This window comes from Chelonia mydas, chromosome 4, assembly GCF_015237465.2.
Source record: "Chelonia mydas isolate rCheMyd1 chromosome 4, rCheMyd1.pri.v2, whole genome shotgun sequence".
Lineage (NCBI taxonomy): Eukaryota > Metazoa > Chordata > Testudines > Cheloniidae > Chelonia > Chelonia mydas.
Window position 1 is genome coordinate 112,277,638 of NC_057852.1, and position 20,982 is coordinate 112,298,619.

Consider the following 20,982-nt stretch of genomic DNA (forward strand, 5'->3'; position numbering starts at 1 on the left):
GCCCATCCCACACTTGCAGTGCAGCAACCCTCCTGTCCTGTGGGGCTGGGCCCAGCTCCCTGCTCTGGGCATTGTGACTTAGAGCGTGCGGTCACAATACCACTCAGGTTTGGCCCAGCTGCCCCTCCACCATCATGGACGGGTGCCTGGGCCAAATTTGAGTGAGTGGCATTGTGGCCTGGCACAAGGGACTGCAGTGCCACTCAGGTTTGGCCTGGCTGCCCCTCTGTCGTGATAAAGGGGCAGCTGGGACAAATCTAAGTGGTAGTGTAACCCCATTCACTAGGTCACAATGCCATTCCCTCAAATTTGCCCAACCACCCCTCCACCATGATTTCTGTGAGTGCAACTGCAACCACGGACCCCAGCTAAAACCACCACTAGATCAGACAGTAGAACCTCAGCATTACAAACACTAGAGTTACGATCTTATTGGTCAATGAAATTAATGGGTAGCAGGTTTAAAACAAATAAAAGGAAGTTCTTCTTCACTCAGCGCACAGTCAACCTGTGGAACTCCTTGCCTGAGGAGGTTGTGAAGGCTAGGACTATAACAGGGTTTAAAATTCATGGAGGTTAAGTCCATTAACGGCTATTAGCCAGAATGGGTAAGGAATGGTGTCCCTAGCCTCTGTTTGTCAGAGGGTGGAGATGGATGGCAGGAGAGAGATCATTAGATCATTACCTGTTAGGTTCACACCCTCTGGGGCACCTGGCACTGGCCACTGTCGGTAGACAGGATACTGGGCTGGATGGACCTTTGGTCTGACCCAGTATGGCCATTCTTAAGCACACACCTCATTTGGAACTGGAAATATACAATCAGGCAGCAGCAGAGACCCAACACCCCCTCCAAAAACCCAGCCAAAAACCAAAAAAAAAAAACCAAAAACCCCACCAAGTACATTACTGTGTTAAACAAACAAACTACTAAAAAAATACAGGGGAAGTTAAAAAAAGATTTGACAAGGTAAGGGAACTGTTTCTGTCCTTGTTTCATTACAATTAAGATGGTTAAAAGCAGCATTTTTCTTTTGCATGGTGAAGTTTCAAAGCAGTATTAAATCAATGTTCAGTTGTAAACTTTTGAAACAACCACCATGACGTTTTGTTCATAGACTCATAGAAGATTAGGGTTGGAAGAGACCTCAGGAGGTCATCTAGTCCTCAAAGCAGGACCAACCCCAACTAAATCATCCCAGCCAGGGCTTTGTCAAGCCGGGCCTTAAAAACCTCCACCACCTCTTTAGTTACCCATTTCAGTGTTTCACCACCCTCCTAGTGAAATAGTTTTTCCTAATATCCAACCTAGACCTCCCCAACTGCAACTTAAGACCATTGCTCCCTATTCTGTCATCTGCCACAACTGAGAACAGCCTAGCTCCATCCTCTTTGGAACTCCCCTTCAGGTAGTTGAAGGCTGCTATCAAATCCCCCCCTCACTCCTCTCTTCTGCAGACTAAATAAGCCCAGTTCCCTCAGCCCCTCCTCATAAGTCATGTGCCTCAGCCCCCTAATCATTTTCGTTGCCCTCCGCTGGACTCTCTCCTATTTGTCCACATCCTTTCTGTAGTGCAGGGGGGCCCAAAACTGGGCACAATACTCCAGATGTGTCCTCACCAGCACCAAATAGAGAGGAATAATCTCTTCCCTCGATCTCCTGACAACGCTCCTACTAATGCAGCCCAATATGCCGTAAGCCTTCTTGGCAACAAGGGCACACTATTGACTCGTATCCAGCTTCTTGTCCACTGTAATCCCCAGGTCCTTTTCTGCAGAACTGCCACTTAGCCATTCGGTCTGCAGCTGTAGTAGTGCATGGGATTCTTCCGTCCTAAGTGCAGGACTCTGCACTTGTCCTTGTTGAACCTCAGATTTGTTTTGGCCCAACCCTCCAATTTGTCTAGGTCATTCTGAACCCTATCCCTACCCTCCAGAATATCTACCTCTCCCCGCAGTTTAGTGTCATCCACGAACTTGCTGATGATGCAATCCATCACATCATCCAGATCATTAATGAAGATGTTGAACAAAACTGGCCCCAGGACTGACCCCTGGGACAGTCCGCTTGATATCGGCTGCCAACTAGACATCGGGTCTTTGATCACTACCTGTTGAGCCCGATGATCTAGCCAGCTTTCTATCCACCTCGTAGTCCATTAATCCAAATCCATACTACTGTAGCAAAGCTTTTGATACGGTCTCCCACAGTATTCTTGCCAGCAAGTTAAAGTCAAGGTACATCATGTCCACTGCTTTCCCCACATCCACAGAGCCAGTTATCTCAAAGGAGGCAATCTGGTTGATCAGACATGACTTGCCCTTGGTGAATCCGTGTTGACTGTTCCCGATCACCTTCCTCTCCCCAGGGACTGAGGTGAGGCTGACTGGTCTGTAGTTCCCTGGATTCTCCTTCTTCCCTTTTTTTTTTTTTTTTAAAAAGATGGGCACTATATTTACCTTGTTCCAATCGTCCAGGACCTCCCCCATTCGCCACAAGTTTTCAGAGGTATTGGCCAATGGCTCTGCAATCACATCAGCCAACTCCCTCGGATGCATTGCATCCGGCCCCATGGACTTGTGCATGTCCAGCTTTTCTAAATAGTCCTTAACCTGTTTTCACCACTGAGGACTGCTCACCTCCTCCCCATACTGTGCTGCCCAGTGCGGCAGTCTGGGAGCTGACTTTGTCTGTGAAGACCGAGGCAAAAAACACATTGAGTACTTCAGCTTTTTCTACATCATCTGTCACTAGGTTGCCTCTCCCATTCAGTAAGGGTCCCACACTTTCCCTGACCTTCTTCTTGTTGCTAATACCTGTAGAAAAACCCTTCTTGTTACCCTTCACATCCCTTGCTAGCAAAGTTATGAACACTTCAGAGTTACGAACAACCTCCATTCCTGAAGTGTTTGTAATTCTGTGGTTCTCCGATATAGTATTTAGCTTATATTTAATGGTTTAGATAACTTAGCAAGCACCCGTGGGTGAGAAAACTGACAGGGGTGAATAAGTACACTTATCGTACTTAAGAAATATCTCTACTGAAATTACACCACTCAGCAGCCAAAGGGCCTATCTATTCTATAAAATCTGCCATGTTGAAGGAACCAGTTATAACAATAGTGCCCAAACATAATTAAAACATGCATTTCTAGTCAGGACTGAACTATTTTACCAAACTGTGTACAGCACTGAACCTTACAGGGCTGTAGAATGATTGGTAATGTGGTTTGGTCCTGTCTACATCGACAAGACAAGACTACATTTTAAGTGTGCTGGAGTATTAACATGTTGCAAATTGCTTCCAGAACCCAGAAGGCACATCAATACTAAATTCTGCCGTAAGGTTCCCTGAATTCTGTGGCAACACAATACTGAGTACTGCAGTAAACAGAAAGTTACACAGAAACCTTAATAGGTGGAAAAACAGTCAGACAAGTGTTATTGAATATCAAATGAATAATATAATATGTACCATTTCCCTATCTAGAGTTTGAGTACCCAGTATGATCGTATCCAAGTGATTCCCAAGTTAATTAGGTAAATATACTGAGGTCCTAATGGACTTCATGCAATTTTCTCCTCTTCTATCTTCTCTGAATATAGGAAGCCCTGGCTGGGGTTGTGATTTTTGTGCGTGTGTAGTAGTTGCAAATATTCCAGTTATGGTGAAAAAACTTCACTGAACACATATATGACTTAAAGGTGTTTAGACTCCGAGTTAGGCCAACCTCCTCTGGAGGCTCATTCTAGAGTTAATTCCCTTCAGTTGAGAATGCTTTACATCTCCAGCTCTTATATGCCTTCTCATGGGCATTGCCCCAAAGAGCCACAGCTGACTTGGTGGGTTGTGAATGGAGATACAGTTTTCAATGTAGCTGGTACCTGATATGATAGTGGCTTTGTATACCAAGACAGAAAAAAAACCCGAGGCCAAGATCTGTTTACCCTGGATATTATATGGGGGAAAAAAAATCCCTACAGTATTTGAGTGCTTCCCAAGTAAAGTCCAGATTCCTAGTGGATTTCAGGAGGTTTCTGCTCTTCTCCCTTCCTTGGTGGAGGAGGTTCTTCTTGGGATAAATTCCTTCCTTTATTTCTTTCTGCCAGCAGAGGCAGGCTGGGAGCCAGTGTAGGAATCAGAGTACAAGAGAGTGATGTGCTAACCAACGCCTCTCACATGAAGGAGATGGGTAACGGCATTCTGTGCAAGCTGGAATCTTTGCATGGTTTTCCTAGTTGGATCAGATTTTTATATTGTGTGCATCTACAGACAGACAGACACACAAAACCTTATATTCTGGATTCCCCATCCACCACTTCAAGCTAATGCAAAATGTCCAGTTAGCTGTAGAATTCACTGTGTGGGTGCTGATGAACTCAAAGAGCCATGCTGCAAAATGTAGACTCTATATATTGTACCCTAAATCAACCCTCATATAAATTCGTAACATTACACCCATAATCTTGGCCATGTTACTGAGTATCATCCAAACCACAATTTGGATATTTGGTAGTGATAATGAATACAAATATCATTGTATTAGCTCTAAAACAAATGAGGCGGCATTGCTTGAGTAGGATGCTTGTAACAGAGCTGAAAGAAGCCTGTCTGTGTTTAGCTTATTCAATGGGATCACATACAGATAGTAAAAGCATGCACTTTGAAATACCTGTTATCAGCCTATAAATATACTTAAAATCTCTGTTCTAAAATCTGAATAGATTTAGAAGTGAGAGTTAAGTATTTTTTCCTCGGCCCTTCAGATTTACAATGCTCTGACTTGCACTAAAGCAGTCTTTTGACTGTGCATTGTCTGGTTTGCCATGAAGTTTTCTCTCTCTTAATTTTGAAAGGTTTGACTCTAGTTTGCCAATAAAATACAAAATGCACACACAGGCATTAATTTTAAACATATACCCACTTGAAAATTTCAAGTTGAGAAACTAAGAAAACACACTAAGGCCATATCTACACTACAGGCGCTATAGCACCACTGTGTAGTACTTCCCACAGTGATGGAAGCAGTTTTTTCTGTCACTGTAGTTAATCCACCTCCCTGAAGAGTGGTAGCTAGCTTGACAGAAGCATTCTTCTGTTGACCTAGCTGTGTCTATACCAGGGATTAGGCTGGGATAGCTACAGTGCTCAATGGTATGAATTTTTCACTCCGCCCCCCATCTGCTGTACCTAGATCAACTTAAGAAAGGTAAGTGTAGACCAGGGATAACAAATTTGTTACATGCAAAGTTAAACCCTACAGGCCATGCCCTGCAACATGGCTGCAGTGCACTGAGCTGCTATTTGGAAGAGCCAGATATGAAAGTTACTTCAGAAGTCCTGCATTGAACTGATAAAGAACAGGAACCAGCAGTGAGGCAACACCCTCAGTTTCTAGTTTTGGTATGAAAAGGAGCTGTGTCTGCACCCCTACTTATACAGCAGCATTAACTGTTAAGCATCTAAGGGGTTGTCTACATTGCCCTGCAGTTCAGACTAGGAGTGTGTGAACAGCAGTCTGTATGAAAGTGCTGTGCTGTAAGTCCCCAATGTGGATGCTGCGGGCACAAACTAAAAGATTCCTACTTCATGTTAACATAGTTCTCTTCAAACAGGACTACATTAATGCAAGGAACCTTACAGTTTGTGCCTGTAGTGTCCACCAACGGGAGATACAGCACAGCACTTCGGTGTGCACTGCTATTTACACCTCCATAATCCAACCTGTAGAGCAGTGTAGAAACAGCCTAAAAGGCTGCAAAAGTAAACCCTTCAGAAGAGAAAAAGGCATGAAGAGGTTAAATAGGTGTCCAAGATTAAGAAGATTTACACAATCAGAACAAAAAAAAAACAAAAAGAGAAAAATTTCTCATTGTATTACCTTTAGGTGGAAAGTAGGACTTGCTTTCTGCTTTGTGAGGCCAGTCTACTACCAGAGGCCCGAATCGTCTGAAGCTAGCAGTAATTTCATCTAAAAAAACCAAACAAACCAGGTACAGTAGTTGCAATTAAAACAGGTGACAGTGTTTTTCACTGCTCTCTTGAACTGTCAAACAAATGAAGAGCTGATGCTTTATTCCTTTCTTCCATATAAATTGACAGTTTTTTGCAAAACATAATATATAAAATAAACATGACATAAAAATATAAAGATAAGTCCCTAAAATTGGAAACATTATATACAAAGCATGCCTCAAATCATGTTTAGACCTAATTTTAGTTTAATCAAATTTCTTTGCATCATTTAATAAAAGGAATATTTTAGAGCAATATGGATGGCTACAGGGGATCAGTAATTTTAATTTTCTCTGACTCGAGGTCATGATCCAAGGTGTTTAGTGTTCAGTGACCTGTAGTCCAGATCCTAGTGGGTAGGTGTCCACATAAAAACCACCACAACTACTGGCACTTTTATTAGCAGACTCAGCAGAGGCTAAGTGCAGACTTGGAGCATGGAGACTAAACTGCCTTTTCATACTTAGAAGTGGTCCCTCCATAACAGTGGACAGACCTGTCTTTCCCCCCCCCCCCCCATCAATATATTGGCAAGGAGTTAGGTGCTGCAGGCCATTCTACAACACACTGCAGAACTTTGGTATGGCTTCCTACCCCAGTAACGCCTTCCCATCTGCCATTGCCCTTGAAGGGCTTACACAAGAGGGCAGTAAAAAAAATAAGGGTGACAGTCTTTAATAGGCACATAATGGGATTGTTTGGCCTACAGTTTCTGAATCTCCTTGTTAGCATATCAACAGGAAGAAGAGGAAAAGGATCTTTCGGTGTGGCCTTATTTAGGATTGTACACAAAGCTTGACAAATGAATAACCTCAACAGAAGTTCTGAATCTTGCTTTAGTTAATTGTTTATTTGTGTGTGAGAGAGTGTGAGTAAGAGAAAGCGTGAAAGATTGTTTTAATCTGTTAAGGTTTATGAATAATTTTGTACCAGTACTGGTGGATGGTCCAAAAGTATTACAGGGGGCAATGCAGAAGAAATTTCCCCCTCCCTCAGCAAATTATCATCTCAGACACCTTCAACTCATTTTGTTTGTGATCCAATCTATGATTTAATTTTAACCTAGTCAATAGACATTTGTCTACATTACAAAACAAAGTCAATAAGAGCTAAATTGTGCATATCTGCTCAGGAGAGTCTCAGTACTAGAATAGTAGGAATACCACAGATCAGGACTAAGGTACATTAGTGAAGCTGTTCCAAATACAACAGAAAACAATTCATTTTATATTCAACATATTAGAACATGTTCTGTCAAATCACTTGCTATCTGCACTGGAAAAGTCACTTTGCTTTTCTGTGCCTCAGTTTCCCTACAGATACAAGTGGATAACTCCTATCTTTTAAGATGCTTGGTTCAAAAGTATTATATAAAAGTGTAAAGTACAATTATTAATATTTAGATGTATTCTAGTAGAACAATGAGTGTGAACAAATGTATATACTATTATACATTTAGCCATAGCTCTTAAACTTTGGACTTGACAGCCTTTTTTAATTGAAAAAAATGGACTCCTGTAAACCAGAGTTCTTTCCCATTCACTATAAGAATATGTTATTTACCTAATTTACCTTATTTACCTAGCGGAAAGCCACTAGAGATGGGCAGAAGAGACCTGCCTAATTTGGAATATATCATTCAAATGAACAGCCTACCCTCTAACAAGAAACCCAACCCCTGGTGTGGAACATGAACTACACAACCTACAGGACCAAAAGCATGAGCGGAAACAACCATATCAACACCAAAACTTCTGGATGGCACCTACTCAAACTACACTTCATGATATCAGGAAAGACACACTTTAATAGTATGCCATGTAGGGAGGTGGGCCAGAGAGGAAGAATTGAAGTTAAAGAAGTCAAAGTAAAAAAAATTACAAGGTAGCCACCAATATCATGAGTCTGAGGTACAACAGTTCATTCTGATAGTAACTTGACAGGCCACTTATGAGTAATGTTCTATGCTGAACTATCATTCTGATTAATTCAGGTGAAGATACAACAATAGAAACACTGAGCAGCTATGACAAGTTGACTCAAGAAAAAAGTTCTCTGCCTTCAACATGTACATAAGATTTATACCTTAGCATTATTGCTTTTATTCTCTGAAAACAATGTATATAATTTTCATAAAGAAATATCATTTGAAGGCAGGTCACATTCAGGACCTAATTCAGCATAAGAAGTGCAATTCCCACTGAAGTCAATTAGAATTGTGCCTACTTACACCAGGATCTATTTGGTCCTGTGTGTCACTTCAATTCATTCATCTAACTTTAAAGAGAATAAGCGGCCTTTCTTCCCGCCCCAGACCAAATTCTATTCAGTTTCAGCCAGCTCACCTTCATCAATATCTGGTGGAAGGCCACCAACAAATACTTTCCGAGAGAAACGTTCTATCCGTTCTCCATTCTGATGAGCTGAATAGCACGCAGGTGAATTCAAGACACCAACTTGATCACTGTGGCCATCGTCCAGCAAACCATCATCTATTGGGAAGAGGGAAGAACGACCTAAAACACAAGAAGAATGAATATTAAAAGAATAATTTTGTAGTTGGTTATGATCTTCATGTAACCCAAGAAAAGGGGAAAAAACAATGTGGAAGGCAAAAAAATATTATTAGTATAAAGAAAAAACAAAATGAGAAAGGAAATTCAGAATCACCAGATGCCATGCTTATAGATAGAACATTTAATATTACATTACATTTTTTAGTTTCTTTACTCTAAACCAACAGTAAACCATTAGTTTGTTTTTAAATAAAGTATCTTCTTTATTAAGTGACCATGTTAAGACTTAAAGAATATGCAAGCTAAAATTCTCTTAGATGACAAATCCGAGAACTATCCCAGACTGAGCTGTGAATAGAGGCATTTTTGAACAAATTGATAAACTAACCAGTAATAAGTCACCAGAACCAGATGGTATTCACCCAACAGTTCTGAAGGAACTCGGACATGAAACTGCAGAACTACTAACTGTGGTATGTAACCTATTACTTAAATCAGCTTCTGTACCAGATGACAAGAGGAGAGCTAATGTGACACCAATTTTTAAAAGAGGATCCAAAAGGTGATGCTGGCAACTACAGGCCAGTAAGCATAACTTCAGTACCAGGCAAACTGGTTGAAACTATAGCAAAGAACAGAATTATCAGACGCATAGATGAACATGATTTGTTGGGGGAAGAGTCAACACAGCTTTTGTGAAGAGAAATCATGCCTTACCAATCTATTAGAATTATTTAAAGGTGGTCAACAAACATGTGGATGGGAATGATCTAGTGGATATAGCATACTTGGACTTTCAGAAAGCTTTTGACAAGGTCCCTCACCAAAGGCTCTTAAGCAAAGTAAGCAGTCACAGAAGAAGAGAGAAAGTCCTCTCATGGATCAGTAACTTGTTAAGAGATAGGAAACAAAAGGCAGGAATACATGGTCAGTTTTCAAAACAGAGGTAAAGAGTGGTGTTCCCCAAGGATCTGTACTGGGAACAGTGCTATTCAACATACTCATAAAATGACCTAGAAAAAGGGGGCAAACAGTGAGGTGGCAAAGTTTGCAGACGATAACAAAATTATTTTAGATAGTTAAGTCCAAAGCGGACTGCAAAGAATTACAAAGGAATCTCACAAAACTGGGTGACTGGGCAACGAAATGGCAGATGAAATTCATTACTTTGCTTTTATCAACGATATATATTGGAAAACATAATCCCAACTAGACATACAAAATTATGGAGTCTAAATTAGCTATTACCACAGAAGAAAGGTATCTTGGAGTCATTGATAGTTCTTTGAAAATATCTGCTCAATTTGCTGTGGCAGTCAAAAAAGCTAAAAGAACTTTAGGAACCATTAGAAAAGGGATAGATAAGACGACAGTAAATATTGTAATGCCACTATATAAATTCATGGCATGCCCACACCTTGAACACTACAAGCAGTTCTGGTCACCCCATCTCAAAAAAAAAGATATATTAAAAATGTAAAAAGGAACAGAGAAGGACAACCAAAAATGATTAAGGCTATGGAAGAGCTTACATATGAAGAGATATTAAAAAACTGGGACTGTTCAACTTGGAAGAGAGACAACTAAGGGGAGAAGATATGATAGAGGTCTATAAAATTATGAATGGTGTGAGAAAATGAATAAAGAAATATTATTTACCCCTTCATATAACAGAAGAACCCTGGGTCACCCAGTTAAATTAATAGGCAGCAGGTTTAAACATACAAAAGGAAGAACTTCACACAACGCACAGGTCAACCCGTGAAACTCGTTGCCAGGGGAAGTCGAAGGCCCAAACTATAACTGGGTTCAAAACAGAATTAGATAAGTTCATGGAGGACAGGTCCATCAATGGTTACTAGCCAAGATGGTCAGGGATGAACCCCATGCTCTGGGTGTCCCTAAGCCTCTGACTGCCAGATGCTAGGACTGGACGATAGAGAATGAATCACTTGATAATTGCTCTGTTCTGTTCATTCCCTTTGAAGCATCTGGCATTGGCCACTGTCAGCAGGCAGAATAATGGGCTAGATGGACCATTGTTCTGACCCAGTATGGCTATTCTTATGTTCTCATGCATCACTGGGCTCATCTTCAAGTTGTGGTGATAGGGTCTATCCAGTGAATGAATACATTGTATATTACAATTGCTTATAGTTTGATTAGGCTGAGGGAGAAGAAAAAAAATGTATGCTCAGTAACAAATTTTAAAAATACAAATGTCATTTTTGAAAAAATAAAATGATGCTGGTGAACTGGGCATAGGTTTCAATTCTAAGAAAGCAGAATGATTTTGTAATTAGCATGTATAAACAACTCTTGACAGATTATCTAGGAAGTCATTAATCAGATCTATCCTACTTGTTATGAGTACTCAAAGTATACGGTAGGGTTTGGGAATAGCTGAAACCTCTGAAAGTTTCTGATAAAGCAATTTTGAGGGGTGAGAGAGAGGTTTCAGAGTTAACACCTCATGAGGACAAATGGAGGCAGGGATTTCAAGGTAATGCAATTCCACTCTCCTTCCCATATAGAGCATACTCAAACAGAATGGATGCCTCTTCCACCATTAGGCTAGAAATGCAGCCATATAATAAGAATGCTGCTACAAAAGTGATCAGGAAGAATAAGGAGGAGGGAGAGGAAGAGGGAGGAAGCAAGGAATGATTCCTTCTATTACGTTTCAGAGAACTCCTCAGCATCAGCTCAACTTCTCAGACAGTGCACTAAGGCCAGGATTTCTCTCTTACACAACCTGAAAACATGAACTATCTGCATAGAGATTTATATTTGATTACTATTCAGAAAGTTTTCTTTGCAGTGATAAAGGCCAGAAATTTCCTTTTTGTAAAATGAAAGCTTAACTTTAGGGTAAGTCCTAAGTTTCTCAGAAGTTTCCTACTTTGCTAGTGGTGAGTGGATTTGTCAAGCCCTGCATAAAAGTATTGCTTGATCACTCTTTTTTTCCATTTCATTTTTATAATTATTTATTTAAATAATTTTTTTGGAAGAAGGAAGTGACAACTTTATGGAAAGCAAGTTCCTCCTTCATCTTAAAAGCCCCTTTGCAGAGGTTCAACAGATATACAAGGATCCCATACTCAATGGATCTGGAGGGGCAATAGCCAGTTCTGCCAGATTTTCCCACTCCAAAGCCACAGGCTGGAGAAGAACACAATACTGAACATGGAAGTCTGTAGAAACTAAGCTGCTGCCCACACTGCAATTTGGAACCTTCAACCTTAAGAAGTCTGGCTGTTAGCAAAGGCCCTTTCAGCATAATTAGGGCCCTACCAAATTCACAGCCATGACAAATACATCTCGGACAGTGAAATCTGGTCTTTTGTGTGCTTGTACCCTATACTATACAGATTTCATGGGGAGAAACCACCGTTTCTCAAACTGGGGGTCCTGACCCAAAAGGTGATTGGGGGAGGGGGGTTTGCAAGGTTATTTTAGGGGATTGCAGTATTGCCACCCTTACTTCTGTGCTGCCTTCAGACCTGGGCGGCGGCTGTTGGCCAGGGGCCCTGCTCTGAAGGCACCACCCCGCCAGCAGCAGCACAGAAGTAAGGGTGGCAATACCATACCATGCCATCCGTACTTCTGTGCTGCTGCTGGCAGTGGCTCTGCATTTAGAGCTGGGATCCTGGCCAGCAGCCGCTGCTCTCTGGCCACCCAGCTCTGAAGGCAGTGCTGCCACCAGAAGCAGCGCAAAAGTAAGGGTAGCAGTACCGCGACCCCCCTACAATAACCTTGTGGCCCCCCCCACAACCTCTTTTTGTGTCAGGACCCCTACAATTACAACACCATGACATTTCAGATTTAAATATCCGAAATCATGGAATTTATGATTTTTAAAATACGATGTCCATGAAATTGACCAAAATGGACCCTGAGCATAATTCTTGGAGGAATTCAGGGACCACTGGAGACTGGTGGGGCCAGGCAACCACACAGAAGCCATTCCTCTCCAGAGGATAATAGGGAATCTGGATTTGGGGGAGGTGGCTGAGGAACCCCATTAGAAGCCCCAATCAGGAATCAGAGCCATATTACGAAAGGCACTGCATGCATACATAACAAAAAGATGATCCTTGCCCCCAAACAGATTATAAATCTAAGTATAAGAAGAGATACCAGCAGATACAACGAAAAGACAAGGGGAGCATAAGGTAGCACAGACTATTAAGGTAAATATATTTAGCAGCAGTCACAGCACACTACTGGCTTAGCTACTGTCGAACATTATGCTGGCACTGCACAGAGGTGATTTTTAAGGAGATATTTGAAGGGACATAATATAATGACTGAAGATATTTGCATGGAACTCCTTCCATGCATAATAAAGTGGTGAAGGAGAAAGCACAAAAAGCATTTCTGGGAAAATTTGACTAGCGGACACTGAAGGCTGGCATCTTTGAAGTAGAAGTGGAGTTGACAGTAAATGGCAAGCATGGCTTCTCAGACAGTCAAGCTGACACTGAGGAAAGTGAGTTTGAGTTTAGGCAAGACACATATGCAGTGGTACATTTTTTTCCCCTGTGGAGTCAAGGGATATTCTAGATTTGGAGGCTGAACTCCTTGTCTCTTCCTCCCCTTCTCCAAGCCCCTCTGACCTAAGAGGAACATTCACAGGAGGGTCCGCTCTTAAGTTTCCTATGCCTTCTGCCCCCACCCCTGAGTTTTGATGCAGGAGAGTATGAAAAGCTTCCTCCCATTCCTTACCCCTGCTTTTTCATATCTTATATCTACAATGAAAACTAAGAAACTCAAAATACAGCTGTAATTGTTAACAAACCAGGGGTTTAGATACCTCTATCATTCATGTATATAGTGCGGCTATCAAAAAGTAATTAAATATATATCAAGAATATGCATTTAACAACTCCACTAAATTCAATATTAAAATTTATTTTGGAAATTTTAAAGAATTAGCACAATACATAGAATTAAAATAAATAATGCAATGCCACAACTGTAAAAAAGTACTGTACTGTTAGCAAAGGACACTTTAGTTCTCTAATCAAAAAACAATTAGTGGAACTGCGAGCTTTTCTACACAGCTTTAGCAATAATACTTGACTACTGAATGCTACACTAGCAGCAAAAAGGTAATTCAATTCCTAATGCCACTAAATAATAATTGGCCTGTGCTGAAACTTCCAGAAATTGTGAAACACGGTGGTATTTTATTATATGGATACCTGAACAGTAGGGACTGGATCATCAATTCATTTCTCTAAAGGGGGACTAAGGAGCGGCTATCAGATAATGGTCTGTACTGACTTAGGACCGATGTGAACCAGTGACTTAGACATGAAAATATCTGCATCTTGTTAATATCTGGATCTATCAAAAAAATCTTGAGATTCACATATTACGCTCAATGTAGCTTATATAGAGAAAAAGGGCCAGATTCTCATGTGGTTAAATTAGAGTAGCTCCTCTGAAATCCAGGGAGCTATGCCAATTTGCATCAGCTGACTTGTCCCCTGTGTGTGGTTTCTCAGAATTTTTTCCACAATTCTTTACTAAGCCTGTGACAATTCTTTTAACAGAGCTGTGTATACCATCACTTATATGAAGTGTTAAGGGAAGAAGAATTGTGGAAAAACAAATCAGAGTTATGTATACTTTTAATAAAGACAGCACAGAGAATATTTACTTTAAGCATTAGTGAAATTATGATTAGTGCTACAATATGTTTTAATTGATTAAAAGATCTGTGATTCAAACTCACTAACACAAGAAATCAATGACCAAAACAGACCACTTTTTTGCAAAATCTGATTAAACATGCAGACAAAACAAATCTAAAATCAATAATCTGGAGTAATTAATCACAATGATCAATATCAGTCCAATCAGAATAATTGTACTGTAGCAAACATAAATGAATTACCTCGTCTTCGCCCATAACTCCTTGCTGCATGTAAACAAAGGACAAATTGTAAAATGTCAAAGAACTGTACCATGCCCACATATAAAAATAATTATACGAAGAACTGTGTGGGTAATTGATGAATTGCACTAATCCGCATAAGAAGTTGCTACTGATATACCTATATGTGATCCCATTAAACTAAAGCCATTTTTCAAATATTGTGTTGTTTTACTTTTTTGTTGCCTATGCACCAAGTACTGGCTATAAAAGAGTATGCTTTACATATATCAAAATAATTTTGGATAATTTCTTTAAAAATTTACATAATTTTGCAATATTCTTCTTAATTATATTCTCTCTCTGTATTATTACATTTAATATAACCTCTTTAATTTAGCTTCTGTCTTTCTCAGCTCATTGCCTCAGACTCTATGATAGAATTTAAATAATGTACAAGGTTTTGCTAATAAAGAGAAAATGTTGCTTTAAAGCTGTGTAGTAAGAGTTAAATGAATTAGAGAAACATCCTGGTCCATGGAACAGTTTGTACAGTTCTTTGCAGTGACAATACAAATGCTATAAGCCATGACCTTCCTTTTCCATGAAAAGAGCTAGCAGAAAATTAAGCACAAGGTTTTGTTTTAAACAAAAGACTCCTTGTGGTACTAAACAAAATCAGAGCGCAAGTCACAAGAAACGACATTGTATTATAAACATTGCATAACACTTGCATAAAGCCAAGGCAACGAAGTCAAATAAACTACCACTAAATCAAGATTTTCCTCATTTTTGAGTGTTACAGGACTCATGAAGAGATTGTGGTAATGGTTACAATTCAGAAAACTTCACACAACACACTGACGCTATTTTTCAGCATTCTAGCCTTTTAGTAAAAAAAGCAAACTACTAACATGTAAAGAAGTGAATGATAACTAATAAATTACATATAATTTGTCTTTCAGCACTATGCTTTTATAAAAATATTTTCAGTTCCTTCTTCACAGATTTAGTACTTGAGCAGAGTTTCTTTAACGACAAGATGGGAATATATTAAAATTTTCTAACTACAGTAATTATTTAAACAGAAAACATTTTTATGAACCCTCTGTGCCCATTCAGAGCTCCTTTGAGTTCAATGGGACTATGTGCACAGATCCACCCACAGAATGCAAGATCAGTGCCGTAGATATGCAGATGATCTCAGAAACCAAATAACCTCCTCTGATTTATTCTTCTCCCCACTTTGATATTATCTAACATACATATTATAGTAATGCCCATTTGCACAAACATTGTCTTTAATTTTATTTAGCATCACACTCCTTTTCTTCTACAGGCCCTTTCCTATAAGAGATTTACCAGGTTATTTACAGAACTCTGAAAAGCCTCCCCCTATACTTTTTCCTCTAATTTAACCCTATTACTCTTGAATCCTCAGACATTTTTTCCCTAGCTATATTGTACCGGACTCATTCTGAAGTTAATAATTTTAGTGTCACCTGGAAGAATTATGTATTTCCCCCTGCCTTTTACAAATACAGCTACATCAGTAAGGGAAAATCCAAATGCATCAAGCCCATAGTGATGAGTCAAATTTTAGCATGACTGTAGTGGCACGCGCACACACACACACGGGTAATATAAAAATAGTATCTTGGCCTAATATATACTAATAAGCCCCTTTAGGCACAAGTGCTAATATTATCTCTGCTCTGTTCATCCAGTTTTGCTTCCCTCTGTCATCCAAACCAGATCAGCTGTGTTCCCAAATTTTCATATTGTTAAGACAATCTTTTCGCTTCTCATGAAAGACGTTTTGGTAGCACACAACATCCTTATGTTTTATGTGAATCCTTGGAAACAAAAATAAAACTAGAAGTGGAAAAAAAACCGCTATTTAAAAAAACAATGATGTAGTTGCAAGAAAATGGTGCATCTGCTAGAATATTTAATATACATGTATTAATGTTACATTAATGTGCCAAAATATCCCCAAAAAAGTCTGAGTACTTTGCCCAGCCAGGAGAAAACAAAGAAAACAAAACATGGCACTAACATGACACATTTGCTGCCATCACATTGTTTACTCTCCTTGTGGAGATCTGCAACTACAGTCCTTGATTTCAAAAGGGCAAACTTTAAAAAATTAAGGGAATTAGTTAGGAATATGGATTGGACTGAAGAACTCAAGGATCTGAATGTGGAGGAGACTTGGAATTTCTTTAAGTCAAGATGCAGAAGCTATCTGAAGCCTGCATCCGAAGCAAGGGTAGAAATTTCATAGGAAAGGGTTGTAGATCAAACTGGATGAGCAAGTGTATCTAACAGGTTAAAGCAAACCAGAAAGCCTGCATGGAATGGAAGATGGGATGGATCAGCAAGGAAAAATATCTCTTGGAGGAGAGAAAGCATAGGGGAAAAATGAGAACTGCCAAAAGCCAAGCAGAGCTGGGCCTTGCAAAGGAAATTAAAAACAATAGTAAAAAGGCTCTATAACCACATATATAAAAAAGAAAAGAAGAAATGGGAGCACTAAGCACTGAGGATGAGGTGGATATTAAAAAATAATCTAGGCATGGTCCAACACCTAAATGAATACTTTACTCTTATTAAGAAACTGAGGCAATGAGAAGGTTAGGGGCAGTGGCAGGGTGGCTACCGGAAATGAGAATATCGAAGTACAAATGACCACATCCAAGTTGGAAGTCAAATTCAAACAGTTTAATGGGACCAAATTGGGGGCCCAGATAATCTCCATTCAAGAATATTAAGGGAACTTGTATATGAAATTGCAAGCCTAATAGCAAGGATTTTTAATGAATCCATAAACTCGGGGGTTGTTCCCTGTGACTGGAGATTTGCTATTTTTAAGAAAGGGGGAAAAACTGATGTAGGAAACTACAAGTCTGTTAGTTTGACCTCAATAGCATGCAAAGTCTTGGAACAAAATTTTGCCAGAGAAAGTAGTTAAGGACATAGAAGTGAACCGTAATTGGGATAAAATACAACATGGTTTTACAAAAAAAAGTAGATCATGCTAGACCAAACTGATCTCCTCCTTTGAGAAGTTTCAGAGGGGTAGCTGTGTTAGTCTGTATCAGCAAAAACAACAAGGAGTCCTTGTGGCACATTAGAGACTAACAAATTTATTTGGGCATAAGCTTTCATGAGCTATAACCCACTTCATCAGATGCACGGAGTGGAAAATACAGTAGGCAGGTACAAATACACAGCACATGAAAAGATGGGAGTTACCAAGTTGGGAGGTCAGTGCTAACGAGGCCAATTCAAGTAGGGTGGATGTGGCCCATTTCCAACAGTTGACAAGGTGAATAGCAACTGTTGCAAATGGAAAAGAGAAACCAAGATAGGGGTTTGAGAAAGGGGCAGGGGGAAGGTCAGTGGGAAGTGTGAATATGCAGTCATCTCAATGAACCCCAGTTACAAGTAGGTAACCTTCACTTCAAGTGGCCCTGCATATTACCACTTGTGGGTAGTTTGACTAGTATTGCTGAAAACACTCAGGAGGTAGAGTTCTAATTAAATAACAATCAAAACACTACTTTACCAAATCTAGCATCTGCTCTTGAAACCAGATACAAAGCATAATGTACGGACTAGCTTCCAAACAGCAGCTTTAGAAATTTCCCATTAGGAACATGTTTAAGGTACGCTAAAGATGCTACCACTGCCCTCATGGAATGAGATCTCACAGTAGTAGGCACTGGGACTGCCGTTAACTTGTAATATTCAAGAATACATTGTTTAACCAATCTGGAAATAGGCTGAGCAGATACACTGTAACCCATATGATTCTTAGCATAAGAAACAAATAACCTATATGAGTTCCTAAACTCTTTAGTTCTGTTTAAACAACACGCTCAAACTCTTCTGGTTTACATACTTTTGAGGCTAGATTCCCCTTTATTAGCACATGGCTTTGGAAAAAACACTGGTAAATTAGTTGTCTAACTGATGTGAAACTCGGATACTGTTTTTGGTAAAAACCTGGGATCAGGTCTAAGAATCACCTTGTCTTTATGAAAAATAGCAAATGGCAGATATGCCTGTAATTTGGTCACCCTTCTGACTTATGTTATAGCAACAATAAACATAGTTTTAATAGTTAAAATAAGGAACACACTCCCCAAGGTTCAAAAGGCGCTTCATAAGCCTCACTAAAACCAATTAAGATCCCATGTTGGAAACAGATCTCTCAAGGGGAGGTACAAGTTAGATAACCCCTTTGTAAACCTTTTAGCTGTATTGTGCACAAGTAATGATCTGCCATCAAAGCATGATAAGATGAGAAAGCCATTAAATGAGCTCTTAAAGAAGAATTAGAGACCCTCAGACTTTAAATACAACAAAATACTCCAATATACAGGGAATAGAAGCTGTAACTGGTGAGTCAGATTTGCCTTGCATCCAAGGAGCAAATCTAACTCATTTCAAGTAATAATCTTTCCTGTTAGATTATTTTCTAGAATTAAGCAACCCATTTTGAACCAACAAGGAACAAGAGTATTTTAGATTAGTCAAAGTCTGACATTACAGGCGGTCAGATGGAGAGACTGGATGAAGAGTCCTTTCCCGCTGCTGTGACAACAGGTCTAGAAATGGGGGCGGGGGGGAAAAGAGAAGGCGGATACAGACTCCCTCTGATTGCTGGAACTTGTCCACTGCTGTCTCAGTCAAGCTGGAGCCATCGGGATCACTCTTGCCCTGTCTTGTCTTATTTTCCCCTTATCTTCTGAATTAATGGAAAGGAGGGGAAAGTATACAGAAGGCTCTCCCTTAGTGCATTAGGAAATCATCCAAGTCAAGTGACTGCCCTTTCCCACTCTTGATCAGAAAAGAGACTTTTTGTTGAACCTTGTCACAGGCAGGTCTAACACGGGGCTGGAGAAAACCTCTTGCACCACCTGATCCTTTAGTGATCTCTCATGCATCTGAGAACCACCTCTGCTGAGCTCATCTGTGAACACACTGCTCTCCCCTGCTAGATGCAGTTCGCCTGGATAGACACTGTGAAGAATGCACCACTATCATAGACTGACTGCCTCAGGACCTAGCAGAGAAGAATGGGTGCCTCTTGATTCGTTGACATTGCTCATAGTCATTGTATTGTCTGTCGCTAACTGAACCGTCTTCCCATTTACATGATGAAGAAATGATCTGACAACCAGAAGAATGACACGTACTTCTAAAACGTTGAAGTACAAAATTCTTTTCCTGAGACACCAAGTGACTGTGAACTATAAAAGAGTCCAGATGAGCTCCCTATCCATTGTTAGATGCAACAGATTTTATGTGCTGGACGGCAAGGGGAGATGAAACAGGACCTCCTTGAAAAGATTAATTCACAATTTGTCCACCACAAAGAATCAAAAAATGTCCTGAGGCATGACAACTAACATATGAAGACTGTCCAGATTTGGCTTGTAAGCTTGAGCCAACCATGCTGCTTTGGCCTTATCCTGAGGCATGCAAACAGAATAAGATAAGTAATCATTGCCATAAGACCCGTCAGACCCAACAAGAAAATCACTGCCTGGGATCAATGACAAATCTCTAAAATAGACTGCACACTATCTTCAGAAGTCTTTCCTCTGTGAGGAAAACTTTTCCTACTACTGTATTATAGACCATATAAAACCAGATTTCTTGAGATGAGCATAGATTTTACTTTCTTACATTCAGAAAGAATCTAAAATCCGTAAAAAGGGAGGTGGGAAACTAGATGACTTCAGCAGCCAGTTTTCTAAATAGTATTAAACAAATACCCTATCTTCTGAGATGCACTGTTAATACAGAAAAGACTCTGAGCGCTGTACAGAGCTCAAATGGCAGGATTTTGTGCCATAATCAAATGGAAGCATTTCCAATGATTGGGCTGAATAGAAACATCTTTTAAACTGAGAGTTGTGAACAAGTCCATAATTGAAGGTGAGGCAATTATGGAGGCTAGGGTTAGCACTCCAAAATGAAACTTCTAAACAAACCTGTTGCATTTCCTTAAATCTATAATTTGACATAAACCCCCATCATTTTTCTAGATCAGGAAATATTGACTAAAACCTCTCACCCCATAGATACTTGGGTACTTTTTTCACAGCACATATCAGAAGCAATTTCTGAACTTTTGACAAAAGAATAACCTCGTAATCCTGAAAAGGGAAGGAGAGGGGAACTGAAAAGAGGGAACTGTTCTAACTATATTGCATAGCCCTTTACTATTATTTCTAGGACCCACTTGTCCAATGTAATAAACCTCCAGTTGCTGATAAAATGGATTAATCTGTCCCCAAACAAAGGGAGAGAAGGACCCTTGAGCCTCATGTCAAATCCGGGGCCATTTAGTCAGTGAAGACGAAACAGGAAGAGCAGATTGCTTCAATTTAGGCCTAGATCTGAATTATTTCTTTTTATGTTGAGACTGAAAAGATGATGTAGTCTGATGATGTAGGTAACATCTCTGAGATGAAAAATAAGTCAAAGACTGAGGATAAATCTGTCTCTAGTAATGAAAAGAAGGAGGTAGGAGGTCTCCTTCTAGGAA

The 20,982-nt window shown here is 39.9% G+C and overlaps 1 protein-coding gene across 9 annotated transcripts in view; it reads right to left on the reverse strand.

The window, feature by feature from the left end:
• Window positions 1-20,982, reverse strand: part of CPEB2 (cytoplasmic polyadenylation element binding protein 2) — an 87,874-nt gene that overhangs the window by 28,033 nt on the left and 38,859 nt on the right. For 5 of the 9 annotated variants that reach the window (XM_037898044.2, XM_037898043.2, XM_043544642.1 and 2 more), the window contains exons 5-6: window positions 8,363-8,533; window positions 5,884-5,973 (exon numbers count right to left, since the gene is read on the reverse strand). In XM_037898044.2, coding sequence (XP_037753972.1) covers window positions 5,884-5,973; window positions 8,363-8,533 — 261 coding nt within the window. Of the gene's footprint in view, window positions 1-5,883; window positions 5,974-8,362; window positions 8,534-14,438; window positions 14,463-20,982 lie in introns of all 9 variants that reach the window. The other 4 variants (XM_037898039.2, XM_037898041.2, XM_037898038.2 and 1 more) reach the window with 1 other exon arrangement.